At 35.6% G+C, this 19317-nt stretch overlaps 1 protein-coding gene across 1 annotated transcript in view; it reads left to right on the top strand.

The window, feature by feature from the left end:
* Positions 1 to 19317, top strand: part of LOC114922699 (chloride channel protein C-like) — a 64979-nt gene that overhangs the window by 13059 nt on the left and 32603 nt on the right. Inside the window, exons 4-11 of the mRNA XM_029284513.1 lie at positions 62 to 237; positions 758 to 850; positions 3455 to 3698; positions 6707 to 6901; positions 8854 to 8951; positions 9850 to 9953; positions 11601 to 11772; positions 12730 to 12901. Coding sequence (XP_029140346.1) covers positions 62 to 237; positions 758 to 850; positions 3455 to 3698; positions 6707 to 6901; positions 8854 to 8951; positions 9850 to 9953; positions 11601 to 11772; positions 12730 to 12901 — 1254 coding nt within the window. The remainder of the gene's footprint in view (positions 1 to 61; positions 238 to 757; positions 851 to 3454; positions 3699 to 6706; positions 6902 to 8853; positions 8952 to 9849; positions 9954 to 11600; positions 11773 to 12729; positions 12902 to 19317) is intronic.

Consider the following 19317-nt stretch of genomic DNA (forward strand, 5'->3'; position numbering starts at 1 on the left):
TAAAACTTAGATTTAACTATGAATATGATAACTAAGTAATATTCTTCCTTTCTTTTTGTAGTTCTTTTGTCCAACAGGTGCCCCAAGTGGATTACCTGAAGTCATTGGTTTTCTGAATGGAGCTTCTATTCAGCAAATTTTTAATATTAGGACTTTTGCAGGAACATTTGGCTCTTGTGTTCTAGCTGTAGCATCTGGACTCTTCTGTGGACCAGAAGGTCCTATGATTCATTTGGGGTAAATAATTTATGCTTTTAAAACTGCATACTAGTAAAAAAAATAAAGCATTGCTGCATTAATTAAAGAGATTCTACTGAATGAATCTACATAAAAGGTAGAATATCAGGGACTTAATTTTCTCATTCAGTATGTTAAATAAGACAAGATACATATACACAAGTGGAGGTCATTCTAATGAAAAACAACTAGGTTTTACTAATGTAAGTATAGTATAAATTTTCTGACAAACACCAACAGAATGTGGTGTAACCTAATAAACATTTATCATATTTAATGGAGACAAATTCAGAAATAAGTGGTCAAGGAAGAAATAGAATGAAAAAAATCCAAGTGACTGAAGAAAAGTATGTTATGCTGCAACTTTTACTGTAAATTCCACTTCTAAATTATGAATGAATATATAATCATTAATCTGAAAAATCTAAATAACTCTATAAATTGCTCATGTGTATTTTGTATTTTTAATTTTTTATAAAAATTAATAAGGAGAGTCATATTTGCAAATGTTTTTTTCTAGGGCAAACATAGGTTATGGATTGAGCCACTTCAGACCAAAGATTCTTAGAATTTATTTTCCTTCCATCATCAGATTTTGGAATACAGTTGACAGGTATGGGAATTTATCAACTATGTGCTTCTAAGGACCATCTCAGTGTAGATAATAGAATGTATAAGAATGAAAATATCTGGTGAGTAGTGGACCTAGGAAATGCTGTGGATTTTGTGTACTTAGATTTAGTAATACATTTGACTTCTAAAACCCCAAAAGACTGGCGTAATGTTCAAAAGGAACTTGATACACTTGAACATTGGGCTCCAGTCAACAAAATGTTCTTCAGTTATGGGAAATAGAAGGTTCTGCATTTAGGCAGGGAAAAAAAAATCACAAATAGAAGACATAGGATCTATCTGACCGTGAGAGATTTTAAACAGTAGAACAGTCCTCCTTCTGAAGTTGTAGGTGCTCTATCACTGGTTTTTTTTTTAAACTGGATATTTGTTTTTTCTGGAATGGTATGAAGATTCTTGAACTAGGCAAGGACTTGGACTAGAAGACCTCCAAAGTTCCTTCCAAGCCTAGACAATGTGTTGTACGACGTATTCGTAACAGAATGCATAAACACTTCATTCACCACAAAATTTAATGATGGCATCCGGATATGATCTTCTTCTAATTCCATCTTCGTTTCTCTTTATTTCTTAACATAAAAAATTCCAGAAGTGAAAGTTGTATTTATTGTCCCCCATCTTTGGAGATTGGTTGCAGTGCTTGTAATAATTATGAATCTGAAATGATGTGCTGTGAACATTTGGGACCCATCTTTCTTCAATATCTTCACATTTCCACTGCAGAAAAGAGCAGTGAGCAGTTTATGCAATACATGAACAACATCATTTTAACTGGATCTAGTGGGATCTGCTGCGGGAGGGGACTGACAAAGAAGTTAAGATAATGGTCACAACTCTCCAATCACAGCACTACACCTATGAGTGTTAAACACAAAAAAGGATCAAGACTTTAGTTGTCTGGTTGTGACCACCATCTTAAGTTTTTGTTACCATATGTTTTAGATCTATAGTATTACAAGTAAGCATACATTGGAAGAGTGGGTTGCAATACAGATCTTCAGCCTGAACTTCCTCAAATCTGTACCCTCAATTTACAACCAGAATAGTCTCTGAGGCACCAGGCTGGAGAACGATTGTATAATATATCTGAAAACAACACATTTACTTACGATTTTTTTTTTTAATTGGAAAAAGAAAATTAGAGAGATTAGAGAAATCAATTCATGTTACACTATCGAGCACAGTATTTCTGGAGTACAGACAGCACAAACAAATATGCTAAAATTGCCAAGCCAAATGCATAAAAGAATATCAGAACATAACTCTCCAGAGTTGATTTTTGATTATCTTCTGTCATGAACTAACATAGCAGCTGGCTTACTCTACAGGTTGATATGAAAATTTTCTATTCATACAGGATTTTACATGGATATAGCTTGCATAAAATGCTAAGTTTATATGAAGTAACAAACTTTCAAAATATTTGGATGTGATTAAATCAGCAGTTCTTGCAATATGAATATGAGTTCAAATCTTATCTTTTATTTGTAAAATGATGGCATTTGCAAATCCGTGGTGCACCCAGAATGTTTTATTTTAAACAAAATGCTAGTGTTATTGTTCATGTCAAGCTCAGATTTTGGAAAGGGTTGAAGGATCAAATTCTATTGCTTTAAAACAGTGGATTATGAAAATATGTAAATAAAATCTAAACCTTTGACCATACTGTTTGTTGTATCTCCAAACAAAAAGCTATTACAAGTTATCTGTGGCTCAAGGACAACTTGACAGCTGAAATAAACAGAATACATTTTGTCTTTTAACTTGCTTCAGCAATTTGTGAAAGAAATATGGGATGTGTTTCTTAAGCTGTTACTTATGGAAAACATTTGGCCCATGACCAATAATGCAGACTTCAGAAATATCTTTGTACGTTCACTTAAAACAATTGAAACTTAATTCTACCTGATCTGCATTATAGCCAACACACTGGGATTCACAAAAGGCCTTGATCTGATTCAATTTGACAAACCAATTCTGAACAAAATTGTTTTTGTGTTAGCTGTAAAAGTTAAGGTAAAGGAGTCCCTGTGGATTTTACTTCACTAGTCGTTGCCAACTATAGGGGGGCGGTGCTCATCTCTGTTCCAAGGCCATTGAGTCAGCACTGTCCAAAGAAATTTCCGCAGTCATGTGGCCAGCATGATGTCATGGAGTGCTGTTGTCTTCCCACTGAAATGGTACCTATTTATCTACTTGCATTTGCATGCTTTCAAACTGGTAGGAGCTGCAGCAAGGATGGGAACTTACCCTGTTGTGTGACACTTGGGTCTCAAACCTGGGTTGCCAGCCTTCCAGCTGACAAGCCCAGCATTTTAACCATTGAGCTACCACCCCACCCCATATTAGCTGTAACCTTCTTAAATATTGCAACTCAACCTAACTATAATATGTACCATCATAAAGTAGATGGTTTGGAGTTAACATTTTTCTTTTCTTACCTCACAAGTCCATGGTTAATATTTGGAGTGAGATTTAATTTTATAAGTAGAATATGAAGTGCACAATTGTCTTATCATGTTATATAATCCTATAGAGTAAATAAAAAAAAACCCTTTTTTTTCCTTTCTCAACTCTGTTACAGAAGGAATTTTGTTACAGCTGGTGCAGGAGCAGCACTTGCCTCTGTATTCCATGCTCCTGTGGGTGGACTTTTATTTACACTAGAGGAGGTGGCCTCTTTCTGGGATATCAAATTGGCCTGGCAAACATTCTTCTGCTGCTTGATGGCTGCTTTCACTTCAGATTTACTATCCTCTTCTCTCTATGGGTTCGTATACAGGGGTCAATTTGGATTTTTCAAAGCAGAGAAGAGGATTTTATTTTGGGTATGTATTAAGTTGATACCAAATCAAATAATGTTAACTATATTTCGGAGGGGCAGTTAAAAACAAACTCTTTTATTGATAACATCCTCCTTTATCTGGGGTAGTTTATGACTATAGTTAAAACATTATAAAAATAAAATTGCCAACCAGGTAGCAAATAATTGCAAATTTGCATCCAGGTTGTAGGGGAGTTAAGTTAGGCTCTGAACAAGAACTTGCATGCCCTTCTGAAAGCTACTGAGTTGAGATATGCTTTGCTGAATTTACTTTGGGAACCATCATCAATACGCATGTCCTGGAATTAACTTGACTAGCTGACCATTTTGATTGGGACCTCTGGATTATTTAATCCCTTTCTGTATGCATTCAGGCCTGGGATGGAAACGGCATTGGTCACAATTTTAGATAATGTCAGATGAGAGTGGGATGAAAATTGTGCATTTATCCTTGCTTTGCTTGATCTCTTAGCAGCCTTCACTACCACTGATCATGGTATCTTTCTGGATCAGCTCGGGAGATCGAGGGTATTATTGTGCTGAGTTCTCCTTTTTTCTCCAGGACTGATATCAGTCGGTGTGACTGGGAGAGGGAAAGATCCCTAGTATGTGACGTGCTGCAGGGTCCTATGCTTTTTCTGCTCCTGTTCAACATTTACATGACATCACTGGGTGAGCTCATCCATTGCCATGGATTGAAGTATCATTAGTACACTGATGATACCTAATTATACATCTCTGTCTTGGCAAATTGAGTGATGATTTTGATATCCTATCCCAGTGCCTGGAAGCTGTGAGGGTCTGGACAGGGAACAACAGGCTTCAACTGAATTCTGGCAAGAATAACTGGTTCTTGGTTTTGGGGCCTGCCATTTCTGGAACTATGATATCTTTGATGCTGGATGAGATCACACTGCCACAAACAGAGGTGGTGCAAACTTGGGAGGGGGTCTTCTACACTTGCAACTCCTACTTAAAGAGCAACTGGCAGTCACAGCTAGGAGGGCCTTTGCATAGTTTTGTGTTGTGTGCATATTGCGTCCATTCCTAGATCAAGAAGCTCTGCTTGTGGTTATTCATATTCTAGTTATCTTCTTGGTTAACTATTGTAATGTGCTCTACATGGGGCTTCCCTTGAAGTATATCCAGAAGCTTCAGCTGTGCAGAATGTGGCAGTGTGGGTAGTTATTTGTGCCCCTAGAACAGAACATTTTACATTTCTGCTCTATGATCTGCACTGATTACTAGTTTGCTTCCAGATCCAGTTCAAGATGGACCTTTTTGCCTTTAAAGTCCTCCAGGCCATGGGACTGGGTTATTTGATATAGTATCTATTCCCAAGTAGATCTGCTGATCCCATCATATCTGGTAGAAGAGGTATGTTGTGGGTCTCATCTGCCAAGGAGCTACATCTGGCAGAATCCAGGAGATGATTTTTTTCTGCCATGGTGCCCACCTTATGGAACATTATCCCCTTTGAAATGAAGTTGGCTACATCCCTGTTTCCATAAGTCCCTCAAAATTTGGTTATGTTATCAGGTCTGGGAGTCTAAAGGGAATGGTGAGATGTTAAGGTGGCTCTACTGTTAATTAATACCTGTTGCTCTCTCCTTGCCTTTAATTATAACTTTAATATTTTACTTGTTTTTATATCACTGTTTTATAGGAGTTTCTTTTATTGTACACCACCCAGAGTCATGTTTTATGAGATGGCAGCCATATACAACTCAACCATTGGAGAATAGAATATAGATGACACCTGCCTCCCCATTTTCTGTTGGGCAGTTATAGAGTGCTTTTAAGTGAAGCTTTATTTTTAATAAGTGCTCTTAAGCACATGACAAAAGTATTAATTCCTAACAGAATTTATTTACTTAATAATGTTAATTTATTTACTTCCTTTGCATCTTTCTCCATTCACCAAAAGAACAAAAGAAAAGAAAAGAAAAAACCTGCCAGAATATTTATTGCCTTTCTTTAAAATAAGATAGCTTTATAACTTCTCTTCTAGCCATCTCAGAAATCTCACTAAAGAAAATTTTGTAACAATTTATGCTTGGAAAAGAATCATCAGTTTAGCCAGCCAATGAAGAACCTAATAGAACGGAAGCCAGTGAGGTGGAGATCTATGATTTTTATGCCAGAGAAAGGCATTTTGTAAACAAGTGACAGATGGTAGGAATATCCAAAACTGGAAATGAGCAGCTACTCAAAAGATAGAATGAAGCAGCCCAGAATTTAAACCACAAAGCTAGAAAGGAAAGTTCTGGCATACTTTAAATTGGTGGTCCCCAATCTTTGTAGCTTGGTCACTTGGCTGGGGGGGGGAGGGGAACTGGGCTGCATGAATAACAGGCTGGCGTGTGTGCGCACACAGCCCTTGCATGAGTGGTGGATTGGCATGCACATGTGCAGCTCAACTTGCGCAAATGATGGGCTGGTGCACACCTGCATGAATATCATCTGGCCCACCGCTTGCGCAAATTGAGCTGTGTGTGCTCTAGCCAGCCACTTGCATGGCCCAATTCTGAATAGGCCGCTGTTCGGTAGTGGGCCAGGGCCCGGGGATTGGGGACCCTGCTTTAAATGGAAAATTCTTTCTATTTATGGCTTTCTATTTCTCCACAATAAATCTATCCCTCTAAACTTCTTAGGTCCGCTTGGGGATGCAGAGAGACTGTCATACCTATACAAAGCCCTGAAACAGCATGTATGAGTTTATCCAATAGATTATTTCAGTCAGTTCTAATATTATCAATTATACAATCCCATAATAAGAATTTGTATTTTAATCTTCAAGATAAGAAGGACCATGGGAAACAATGAAAGTTCTGGAAAAAAGACTTTGGTGATGACCTATAAACTATTATAAGAACAAACTATTTTTATGTACCTAATTTCATTTTATATGCAGAATGGTTTTCATCATGTACCTTTTATCCTGGAGGCTGCTATGTATCAAATAATTGGCAAAAATTACAGAACATTTTATTTTGTTTCCTTTCTATTTAGGTAAAGAACTTACTGGATATGAGTGTGTTGGCCTTTCTTCCAGCCATCTTTCTTGGAGTACTTGGGGGTCTTTTAGGAGCTTTTTTTGTTTTCCTGAACATAAGGATTAATAAAATACGTCTGTGGTTCTTCAGCACAATTCAAAAACCATCCCTCAGAAAATCAATCAAGCTTCTCGAATGTATCCTGATCCTTGTAAGTATTGAATGTTATTTTGTTGAGCATTCCAAAGACATATTTATACCAGATTCAGAATGGTAAGTCATAGATATTTAGTAATTTGTTAATGTAGGCTTTCACTGTTGGACAGCTTTGGGCTTCCAGGTTTAGTGACTATGGTCTAAACCAGTGTTTCTCAACCTTGACCATTTTAAGGCAGGTGGACTTCAACTCCCAGAATTCCACAGCCAGCAATGCTGGCTGTGGAATTCTGGGAGTTGAAGTCCACATGCCTTAAAATGGTCAAGGTTGAGAAACACTGGTCTAAACAACAGATTTCTTAACATTTTGCCAGCAGCTGTGGTCTGCTATACAGAAGATTTCTTCTGAAGATGCCAACCATAGTTGCTGGCAAACATTAGGAAATCTGTTTTCTAGACCATAATCACTAAGCCCTGAAGTCCAACATTAAATTGTTGGCCTATCTTCTTCCAATATTTTGCCCTCTTTCTGAATTTTCTCGAAAGCTTGGTCACTATCAGTTGCATTTGGATTGAAAATTGCAACCTTTGAACAGTAGTTCCTTAATCAATAGAAAATACCATTAATACATCGATTCATAATCAATGTATTTTAACATATTTTACTTTACTATATGTATACAAATTAAAAGTAGTTTGGAGTAAAAAGACACAAAGATACCACTTTGGTCTAGTGGTTAAAAACACTAGACTAGAAACCAAAAGACTGTGAGTTAATAGTCCTGCCAGCTGGGTGACTTTGGACAGTCACTGTTTTGCACCCCAACCCACCTCACAGAGTTGTTGTGAGGGAAGTAGGAGGAGGAAGGAGTATCAGGTAGATTTGCCACCTTGAGTTATGTATAAAAATAACAAAGGTGGGATATAACAGATGCCAATATAATATAGATAACAAAAATTAATTGCAAATATGTTCTTCTTAAAACAACTTTCATTTGCTAATCTTCATATTATGAAATAGAAAAACTATTAATAAAAATAAATTCAGAAATGTTCTTTCCTTGCAAAATTCCTTATCTGTTTTTATTACAAGGAAATCTAATATTCAATTTTTAACAAAATAGGGTTTCCATGATACTGGTGAACAGTTGAAAGACCTGGAGTTTAAAAGTTTAAAAGTTCAAGTTTAACACAATGCTTCCATTTGAATTATATTTAAGAATGAAGCTAAGCAAATATAATCAATAAACATTGATTATGAATATAGGAATATGTAAATGTATCATTGAGAAACATATGAATTGAATTGAACTTTATTTGGCCAAGTGTACATATATTATACTACATAAAGCGTACTTAAAGCACAAAATACCTTTCTTTCTGTAAACTGATGTGACCAGATAAGTAGAAGTACAATTCTCATACACTCCCAAACTTGTTGATTGAATTCAGGCCAAATACAAAGTGGTGTTTTGAATTAGATTATTATCATCAAACATTGAGCTGTAACATGACCCAATTTGTCAGTTAATTGTGTTGCAGTTTATTTTAGATGAATTGAAATTTCCAGACCATTTTCAAAAACAGAGCTTTCTCCTCTAATGAAGTGCAACATTCTTGTCTCTCCCAATTCAATGCCTTCCATTATGCCACACATGGAGCCTACCCTTCCTAGAATTTATTAGGCAGTGGCATTCAAAAATTAAATTTTAGTATCTCTAGAGGGCAACAATTTGCAGAAAACTATCAGTCTAAAGACTAGCAAACTAATAAAAATAGTTTTGATTGTTCTAGTGCTATGAAGATTATTTTTATTGGATTATTGCCTTTGATTTTAGCTCTTACATGAGCTTAAATGCCCCTCTCTGAAATATTTTGTGAATCTGATAGGTAAATTGCTTGATCTAGGTTGTGTGAATATATCTGTAGATGTTCCTGTGGTCTGAACTGGCTGATTTTAGGCTATCATTGAACATTTCTTTCTGTATTTTAAAATACTATATGCAGGTTTTGACTATTACTGCTACGGTCTACTTGCCATCTTTTTTTCACTGTACTCCTGTCAGGAGGCTGCCAGCATCTGATCCAACTAGTAAGTCTCAGAGGTAAGTAGTGAAGGAACATGTATATTAAAATGTCTCCTGGCTACTTCAATTTGAGAACTGATTCAATCATGTAGCTTCAAGGCATGTCATATGACCTGGGTCATATACTTAGAGGGCTAGTCCATAAACATATTTCATAGTAGATCCATAGGAAATGAAATGTATACTCCCTTCAGATATAAAATATTGTACTTCTCATAATTAGAGATTCTGTAACGATTTATGACAATACCAGCATCCTTTCAGAGTGATGCCAAGAAGTATGGAATCAGGCACTTTTTTGCCCTGGCAGGAATCATAGAAAAAAAACCCACCAGTTTTCGTATGCAGGTTCCTTAAATAACTGCAAAACCTTTTCGTCTTGAATTATTGACATCAAAGTACAAGAATCCTAAAGAGCCCTGTCTTCTGGATTAGAAAGTGAGGAGGCTAATTGCTGCATACATAGCAATAGGAAGGTTATATCATATATTCAACTAAGCCTCTTATTCCCCAAAGGTGATTAAAAAATGTAAGAAATAGTATACATACAATAGAACATACCAAATAATCACCAGTTTTAGAATGATTCACTGGAAAACAACTTTTCTTTGAATAGGTGGATGAGTGACTTCACAATGCATAGAAAAAAAACCTACGTAGGTGAAAAATGTATTCTACCCCAACCACCAGCCATGCGTTTGACTGGCATTGAAAGCAGTTTGTTAACTATATTGCATCTTTTGGTTCAAGAGATTTAGCTTAGATGAAATCTTGCATATGAAGGAACTTTGGAAGCACATTAAGAGCTTCAGATATACTGTCAGGAAAGGAGAATATGGATAATAATTGCCTTAGCACCTGCATTATATATTCTTATCCTGAACTGATTATGATTTCTTTCCATTTTGGTTGTAAGCAGACATCATCTTAGCTGGCAAATATGCGAATATAACTGTAAACCAGCCACTTTACAAGATAGATCAAATGAAACAGAATTTTTCAACCAAACCTTCAATGAAGGTAAGAGAAAAAAAAATCTCCCCACTTCCCTCTCTCTGTTCAAGAACAGTTTTGCTTAAATTTTCTTCTACAAGATTCACCTACAGATGTTTTGTAGACTGGTCACTGATTGTAATAAAAACCTATCAGCTCTGATGTTGTTAACCTTGGTTTTCATCAATATTTGGATTCAAATTATGCCATTTTGGGAATTTGCGGACCTCTGTAAAACATTCTAATCATACTATACTCTTTCAATATTTTCTCTCAGAACAGGGATGGACAACCCAGCGGTCTTTTCCCTATTTTGTAATCCCAGCTTGTACCACCAAAATTGCTAGTAAAACTGATAATTTCCAGTGCTGTCAATTTTCTCCTTTGGTCTAAAAGGAGGCTAAATCAAATCTTTATTGTAGTTATTAACCAACACAGAAAGTAAAGGTATAATTTTAACTGAAAGAAATTTAAAGATAAAATGTTAATAGTTGACCCGATAAAAGCTAAAGAGATGAAAATAAATGATGGGGGTAAGTTAAAAACAGAAATTTTAATTAAAAGAAAAAGCTTTAGCACTTAATACAAGTGTTTTTGGCTAATAAAAACAACAGGCAACGATCCTAAATCTAATGCTAAAAGTAGTTTCATATCTGACAGACCATAATGAAACACGTTCAGCTGCTCCTATTTACCATGTGCCTCATATTCAGCGACACATAATCTGACTATCTTATAACTGGTGTCAGATAGCAGGAACTATACATATGGTTGGATGGTAAATTCTGTGACATTCAGAAGTGGAATAATTAGGACTCTATGGGGTTCCCTATAAAACTGGGAGTAAAAGAGGGCATGCTCAGGAGAGTCTACCTTTTCTGCAGGGGCATCATGGCCATGGTGTCTTCTTTACAGTATGTACCTACAGGAGGACTGAAGGCAGGACATTTCATTGGGCTGGCATGAAAGCCCTTTTATGTATTGGAACATCCAATTGCATGAGATATGCAGCTGATGCCATGATGTATCTAAAATTCTCAGCTTTTAAAATTTGAATATTAGAGTTTGGATTAAACTCCCCCATAGAATCTAAAAAAGAATTAAAAGTAAAAGGAGAAAGCCTGAAAAAATTGGCCCAGCCCCTTGATAAGATCATCTCATCATCAGACATATCCTATGGCTATTAGAATCAATAATAATGATAGCAACAATAGCAGTCCTGGTCAAAAAGTTGCTTCTCGTATGGGATATGTGAATTTACTATTTATGTAAGACATTAACCTAAGTAGCAAAGTCACATAGACTTGAACAATTTGCTTCCAGAAGCTGTGGGTGCTCCAACACGCAGATTTTTAAGAAGAGATTAGATAACCATTTTTGTGAAATGGTATTGGGTTTCCTACTTAAGCAGGGGGTTGGATTAGATGACCTCCAAGTTCCCTTCCAACTCTGTGATTCTGTTATTCTATTAGCATCCTTTTGAGAGATAATTGCAATAATAGTAACAATAGCAACAACTGTGTACAATCTGTGTCCATTTTACTGAGTGTAATGAACTAAAAAGAAAAGAGGAGGAACCATAATGAATGTGATGTGTATCTTTATGTCTCTGTGTTTTACAAATCTAGATTATGAACTCTTCTCTATTCTGTCTCTCTCCTTCCAAATTTAAAGCTGCTGCCCTCCTGGCAGAAAATGGCATGAAAGGAATCATGTACTTATTCAGACGTGGGACTCACGAGGAATTTGGATATCCCTCTCTTTTTATGGCACTTCTTCTCTATTTCTTGTTGTCCTGCTTGACTTCAGGCTCTGCTGTTGCAAGTGGCTTGGTTATACCTATGCTGTAAGTATAATATTCATTTTCTACTGCTTGGGGATGCTGTCATCTCTGCTAAAAAGTAAACTGGGGAATAGGGCACAAAGATTAAAGAGACACCTAAATTCTGCTCAGGACTTAAATGATGCTATCACCTGTCTTTTAACTTCCCCAAAGTTTTCTCCTATTACAAAAAAGTTGTTTTTCCCCCATCTTATTCTCAACATTTCAATATTTATATATTTCTTTTGTGGCTGTTTTTGAGCTACACACATGTTTTGTTATACATACCTTTCCATAATGTCGTTCATTGCTTCTGCTTCCTGAACTGAAGAACAACCTGTGGGAGAAGTTCCTTTGTAACTTAATTGTAGTTATGGAAGTATCAGGACACTTTTCAGTGACATCTGCAGATATGGCCAAATAAGTTAATATGATGAAAACAGTGTCAACACTGTTAAACACCATCTGTTTGATATGTGCTTTGGGACATCAGATATCGGTCCTAAAGGGGCAGAACTTACAGCCCAATGCTGCTTTCATAATTTTGTAAAAAAAAACAAAAAAAACAACAGTGTGGGCTTTTTAGGGGAATTATTGTGCAATAAAATACAAAATATTTAAAAATATTAATTAGTTGATTTAAACATGACTCCTAGTTACTACCTGGATTTATTCATATAATTTTCTCAGCAACAATAAAGAAATGGTTAGCCACTGACTTTATTTTATTTTATTTTTAACTTCCCAATTTAACCTGTAGCCTTCCTGGTGTTCTAATCACTTCATCCAAAGTTAGCCAGAAGCCAGCCTTCAGTTGCTTTGTTGCCAAATTAATCTTCTGTTGAGAATCTTCTATTCCCAGCCACAAGTTTTTAACCAAAATTTTCTCATTATAAAAAAATAATTTATTAATCAAATAAGCACAATCTGAAGCATTTTCCATGTAGAATTTTCTCATATTCTTTCTTTTTTCTTCTGCAGATACATAGGAGCTTTATATGGGAGAATTGTTGGCTTGGTATTAGTTTCCATTTTTGGAATTCAGACTGATGAAAGTCATGCATGGATTGATCCTGGATTGTTTGCTGCAATTGGAGCAGCTTCCTTTTTCAGTGGTGTTTCAAGACTAACAATATCCCTTACAGTCATCATGGTATGTTTAAGATAATTTTTAGAAAGAGTTGTTTGATCAAAAGCCTTAGATCAAAAGACTATTTGATGAGGTGTTGCCTGACTGGGAGACTAACAGTATGGGAATGAGTGGCTGGAATCATTAGATTTTTGCCCTGAAGAAGTTTTTTTAATAAGAAAGTTTGGAAGATTTTTGCTGTGCTGGGAAGAGGTAATGAGAGACTTACCAGTTTCATCCAGACGTTGCTATTTGGGTGAAAAATAACTGTTTGATGTAAAAAGAAAGTTATGCCCACAGGTCTGTAATAGTTCTTTTTTTTTTCTAGCTTATGTTTATATACAATATTGCTTTTCACAAATTGCCTCCATAGGCAGTGCAATAATTGAAAACTACATTAAGTATAGTATAAAATATAAAAACACACACAAAACAATATAATGTCACTTTAGAATAAGCATAGCTTTTAAGATGAATACCATTGGCATTCAGATTTTTGTAACCTGGCTGATGTCTAGAATTGCCTTAAATTCTGACCAAATGCTAGGATTTGAGGGAATATCACATTTCTTAAAGAAACTGATAATTAGTTACCAGGTAAATGTTTTTATACTTTTGACCAGGCATTATGGGTAGAGATATTATAAGAAATTTGGGGAGAAGGCATAAGACTTAAATGACCGGGGGCATTTTAGACCTGAGGGGATGGGAACCAAATTCTTGGTTATCATAATCAACATCTTTATAGATTTAGAGAATGTTCTTAAGAAAGCTGCTTCTTGTGTTTGAAGAGTCAATAGCTTACCTTATTTCAGTCCCTGATTTTGACACTGGATCTAGATTCAAACAAATAAATCTCCAAGGTATATTTCTCTGCTTTGAAAAAATCTAAACCTAGAAGACATTGACTTCCTAGTAATAAAATGCTTTTTATACAGCAATTATGTCTGCAATGTTTTTTTGAAATAGAATATAAGCATTATTTATCCTGGACTACTTTACCAATGAAATAACCAAAGGATCTATTTGGGCTTTAAGACAATCAAAACCCTAATTTCAATATCATTTTTCTGGAAATAAAATATCTGAAGAGCAAAACAAAACCTTTATCTGAACATTGTTCAGGAATGCTATGTTCAGTGCAACCAACTTCCTATGAAACATTCAGAAACAACTTAATATCCATAGTAGCAGAAAATGATAGCAGCAGCATAACAGATAATATTCACTCTGGCATCCCAGCATTGCACATATACTGTAGCCCCTCTAGATGGCAATTATAACATTTGTGAGTCTTTTTTTTATATACTGGGAAGTAGAAGTTCAGTTCATGTCCCTCCAAAGTAAACAGAGGCATCATATATTTTTGACAATGGTAAAAGAATTTGAACAGTACAATACTGTAGTTGAAAAACTAAACTGTAAATGCACACATTTCTTTGTCTGATAGATTCCAAAATAATTTTGGAATGTTTGTTTTGGCTTTTTGCATAATTGCTCAGAGACTATGGGAGATGGAGAAATATGAGGTATGGATAAGCAGTGCATGGATGGATGTAAAGGAAGAACTGTGCATGTACTGATATGAATGTATTTGGGAATATAGCTTTCATTCTACTTGTGCAACCCTTGGAATCAAAAATGTTGCTTATACATTTCTTAAGGGCTCAGTTGTTGGTAACTCTTACGGACACCATTTCCTCTATAAGTACATAACTTTTATGTTATTCTTGTTTTGGGGTAAACAATGTGCAAAGTTCAGAAAAGCCAAAAAATTAAAGCTTGAGGTAAGAAACAGATATAGCTAAATGTAGTTTACATCAGTTCCATTAGTTATTTTTTCTTTATATTTTTATATCCTTAGAAACTTTCTTTCCATCTTTACACAACAGTTCATATTTTTTTTAAAAAAAAATCTCTTTTTTTGAGAATCTAGCTACAATTTTCTCAGTCCTCTTTTTTCTCTTGATCCATTCACTCCTCCTTCACTTTCTGTTTTCCACATTTTTTCTTTCTATGCAACCAAACTATCTCAATGTGGCTCTTTTGCACTGGCCACTTATTTTTATATTTAGTCCATATTCATTTAGCACCTATTAATTTTTGTTTTGTCTCTTCTTATGCACACTTAAATCACCCATTTCCACAGCATTCAATCAGTCTGATGTAATGGTTAAGGTGCTGGCCTAGAAACCAGGAGGTCTAATTCTACTCTTGCCCAGCTGGGTGACTTTGGGCCAATCACTCTCTTTCAGCCCAACCCACTTCACGGGGTTGTTGTGGGGGGAAATAGGAGGGGGGCATTATGCATGGTCACTGCCTTGATTTATTCATAAAGTAAAACAGATAAATAATCAAAGACATGATAGATAAATAAATAACAAATAAACATTTATGTTCCTAATGATATACCCACCTCAACCTCCTAAATGAAAGGAAGAATAGAAATCATTAAATAGCAACTTTAAAGTATTCTGATAATAGACTTAACTTTAAGATGTACTGTATATTTATTCATGTTTTCTTTTGTTCTCTTCCCTCATCTCTTGTTATGAAATTAATTTTGTTTCTTTTCTCTATTCAATGAAATGGGCTCCACCTCTGCATCATTTCATTCATTACCTGCTTCATGCTGATATCCACCATGGATATTTATCCAGTTTTTGTTAAATAAGCTACAATTGGCTCTTTTTACTCAGTATACTGAAGTATAACTAGACAGACTATTTAAAAGCTATGTGCAGTGGGATAAGTCAGATAATAACCACAGGGGCTTTAAATGGGATGAAGTCTTCAAATTAATACATTTTATTAAAAAGCAAAAGCTTTCATGAATTATAGTTTACTTCATCAGATGATTGGTATAATAACTGATTTAAGATTTAATTAAGAATGAAGCAAGAATGGGGAGGGAAGAGGGTAGTTATGCAGGTTACATGTAAGACAAATTATAAGTCCTCTCATTTTGCAAGTATATTTTGTTAAAAATCCATTGAGTTTGTTTAAACCTTCTGAGATAGCCTTAATTTTTTAAATATTACCCATCTCACATGTAAGAGTGCAGAGAAGAGCAACAAAGATAATTAGGGGGCTGCAAGCTAAAACATATGAAGAATAGTTGCAGGAATTGGGTATGTCTAGTTTAATGAAAAGAAGGACTAGGAGTGACATGATAGCAGTGTTCCAATATTTGAGGGGCTGCCACAAAGAAAAGGGTGTCAACCTATTCTCCAAAGCACCTGAAGGCAGGACAAGAAGCAATGGATGGAGCCCAATCAGGAGAGAACCAACCTAGAACTAAAGAGAAATTTTCTTACAGTTAGAACAATTAATCACTGAAACCACTTGTCTCCAGAAGTTGTGACTGCTCCTAAGCTGGAAGTTTTTAAGAAGAAATTGGACAATCATTTGTCTGAAATGGTATAGGATTTCCTGCTTAAGCAGGGGGTTGCACTATAAGACCTCCAAGGTCCCTTCCAACTCTTGTTATTCTCTTAATATTTATCCAGTTTATACTGGATGGCAGAATTTCAGAAAAATTAACAATTGGCTTTTGCAAGAGAGTTGAGAGCACAGCTGATCAGTCAAGAGTACACCAATCATCTGATCTGCAGCTAGTGGTGCAGCAGTGGTAACAGTGTCAGCAATGTTGATGCGGGGGGTGGGTGGGGGAGGGTATTGGATTTCCCCTCCCCCCAAAGAGTCAGGTGTTAATCTTTTACCAGGACACAACTACCTGTATCTACATAGCCGCTTCTTTCCTCCATCCCCATCTTGTATTTCCCTATCAAATATGTATTTAACCAACCATGAATCTGATAAAGTAAGCTACAGTTCATAAACCTTATGCCTTTTAAAGTCTGACCACCAACTACCAGATTCCTGATTTTGACCTGTATGGGTTTCATACACTTTCCATAAATCCGATTTTATAGAAATTGCTTTTTAAGGGAGATTTAGCTTTTGGTTAAGCCATGCGTTTACTTATATCTTGTTTATTCCCATTTTCTAATCCTTTACAAAGGTAATTTAAATATAATGCAGGAAGTGTAGATTATTCCCTGCCAATGTCCTTGAAATCATCTCCTGACCCACTTTTCTCCCTTTGTGTGAAAACAAACATATGAAGGGGAAAAAACTGTGATCATTCGGGGCTTTTCCAGAAGCCTTCCAGAGTAGTAATTTATAGCATAACTCAGGTCTTGCTATGGAAGTAAATCACTATTGCAGACAGGCTTTATATTGCCATAGCAGTAACTTGATGAGGCTAGTCTGGAAGACTTCCTTGGCAAGAATACAGCTTATCTTCATTATTTGTTCAGATGCATATTGAATTAAAGATGGCAAATTAAAACATCTAGTGCCTGCCATTCTATAATACCTACCACTTCTACGTTTTACCAAACTTTAGGTTCTGTGCCCCAAAATTCAACAAAAAGATATTTCCTTTCAATATAATTTGATGGGATGTTTAAATCTCTGATATAACCCTAAGTAGTCCAGAACTGTGTTTGCATGACATACAAAGCCAAAAGATTTATAAAATCCACCACCCTCCTTTGTCATGCCCAATTCTTTAATCACAGTTTTATGCTTACTTATTGTGAGGACAGTTGCTAGTAGACTTTTAAAATAAGTAACTATTTCTATAGAGAGAATTTAAGAGAATCCTTCACGTCTGCTCAGAAACCAGTCTCATTGGCTTTATGATGTCTTTTTAAAAGTATAATATTTTATTCTCAATCTGTCTGAGTACAACAGCAGAGCTATTGCAAGAGAAAGTGAAGATTGTTTGCCAACTGACACTTGATTTTGTCTTGTGCAAAGAAGGCCAATTTTCCAGCTGTTATTTCTGGCTACAAATGTATTTGGCTCTTGAGATTTACAATGTTTTTCTTCAGCTTATTTGCTCCTCATTCTATTTTATCATCTAAATCCAGTTACTGCCATCTGTACTAGTAGATTATCACTTACTTTCCTGTGGGATGTAGTCCTGCAGCTGTAAGGATTGCTGTTTGAATTACTACTAAAAATGTAGCAGCATTTTACTATTTCCTTTGAGTTTTGTCAAAAGTGCAGTGTGAATGGTTTATGAAACTTATATTCTTCTGCAAAGAAACTAAAGAGAACTAGCAACCTATGAACCTATGCAGAAGTAGCAAAACAAAAAGAAGACATAAACAGGAAACACAGGAAGGTAGATGTGTTGGGAAGCATTTAAAAAGAATCAAACTCAATAATGTGGAGACAAACAATGAGAAGCACAAACTGAGATACTTGTGGGAACAAGGAAATGAGCATAGCAGACCTCATCCTTTTCGACAGCATGGACTAATATCCACCATCTCAACTGTATCTGGTGGCAGTCTTCTCTTGATCCTATCAGTCCACATTATCTATCATCATATTTTCTATTTCCATCAACCTTACCAATATATTTTTCTATTCTGTCTTGTTTCAGAGGCCCAACATATATATCTATTTCCTGATCTTAGCCTCAAGAGAACAGTTGTTTGGCACAAGACAGAAAAACCGGAATGGGACAACTTGCCATAGGCCACTTGCTGTGGCCACCTCTTCACGGCCACATCTCCACAGCCAACTCTCCGCAGCCAACTCACCACAGCCAACGTGCGGCGAGACAACTTGCCACAGGACAATTTATCAATTCAATTTAATAATTAAATAATAATAATTTATTTATTATTTAATTATTTCAATTTATTTAAATAAATAAATTGTTTTAATTTTTGTCATTCAGATTTCATTTTGTCCTTCCTTTTGCATTCTTTCTTTAATGATTCTATTCCACCATTTCTTTGAGATCAATGTAACTCTTGTCCTGCAGTGAGTTGTACCGCAGCAAGTTGTCTGTGGCAAGTTGTCCCATGGCAAATTAGTTGCAGCAAGTTGGCTGTAGCAAATTATCATAGACCCAGAAAGACTGGCTAATTTTGCAGCCTATGTTACTGTTTCCAATTTGTAACATAGATCATAGCATCTATGTGCTTTTTCTTGATCTGCCTCAATTATTTAACCTTTATATCTATATATTACCAATGGAACATCTTTGCTTTATATGTTCTAATATTTCTAATCATAGAAATATCCTTATTCTTCATAATCTTATCTATGTTTGCTTTCCTCCATAGAATTAATCTTCCCTTTTCTTCTCCAGTATACTTTCTATCTTTATCTATTCTTGAACCCAAGAAAACAAAATTATCTTTATTTTTTCACCATCCACATGTTGGATGATCTTAATCTTCTTACCATTAGCCCAGATGTATTTCCATATTTATTTTATAACAAACTTTTCTAAATCTTCTTTATTTTTAGGTAACTAAATGGTATCATCTGCATATCTGAAATACTGTAGCTCATGCTTTGCCTGCTTGTTTTCATTTCAGCTGTCACTAATTCCATTCTTATAATACATA

This window comes from Protobothrops mucrosquamatus, unplaced genomic scaffold (assembly GCF_001527695.2).
Source record: "Protobothrops mucrosquamatus isolate PMUCROS unplaced genomic scaffold, P.Mucros_1.0 scaffold671, whole genome shotgun sequence".
Classification (NCBI taxonomy): domain Eukaryota; kingdom Metazoa; phylum Chordata; class Lepidosauria; order Squamata; family Viperidae; genus Protobothrops; species Protobothrops mucrosquamatus.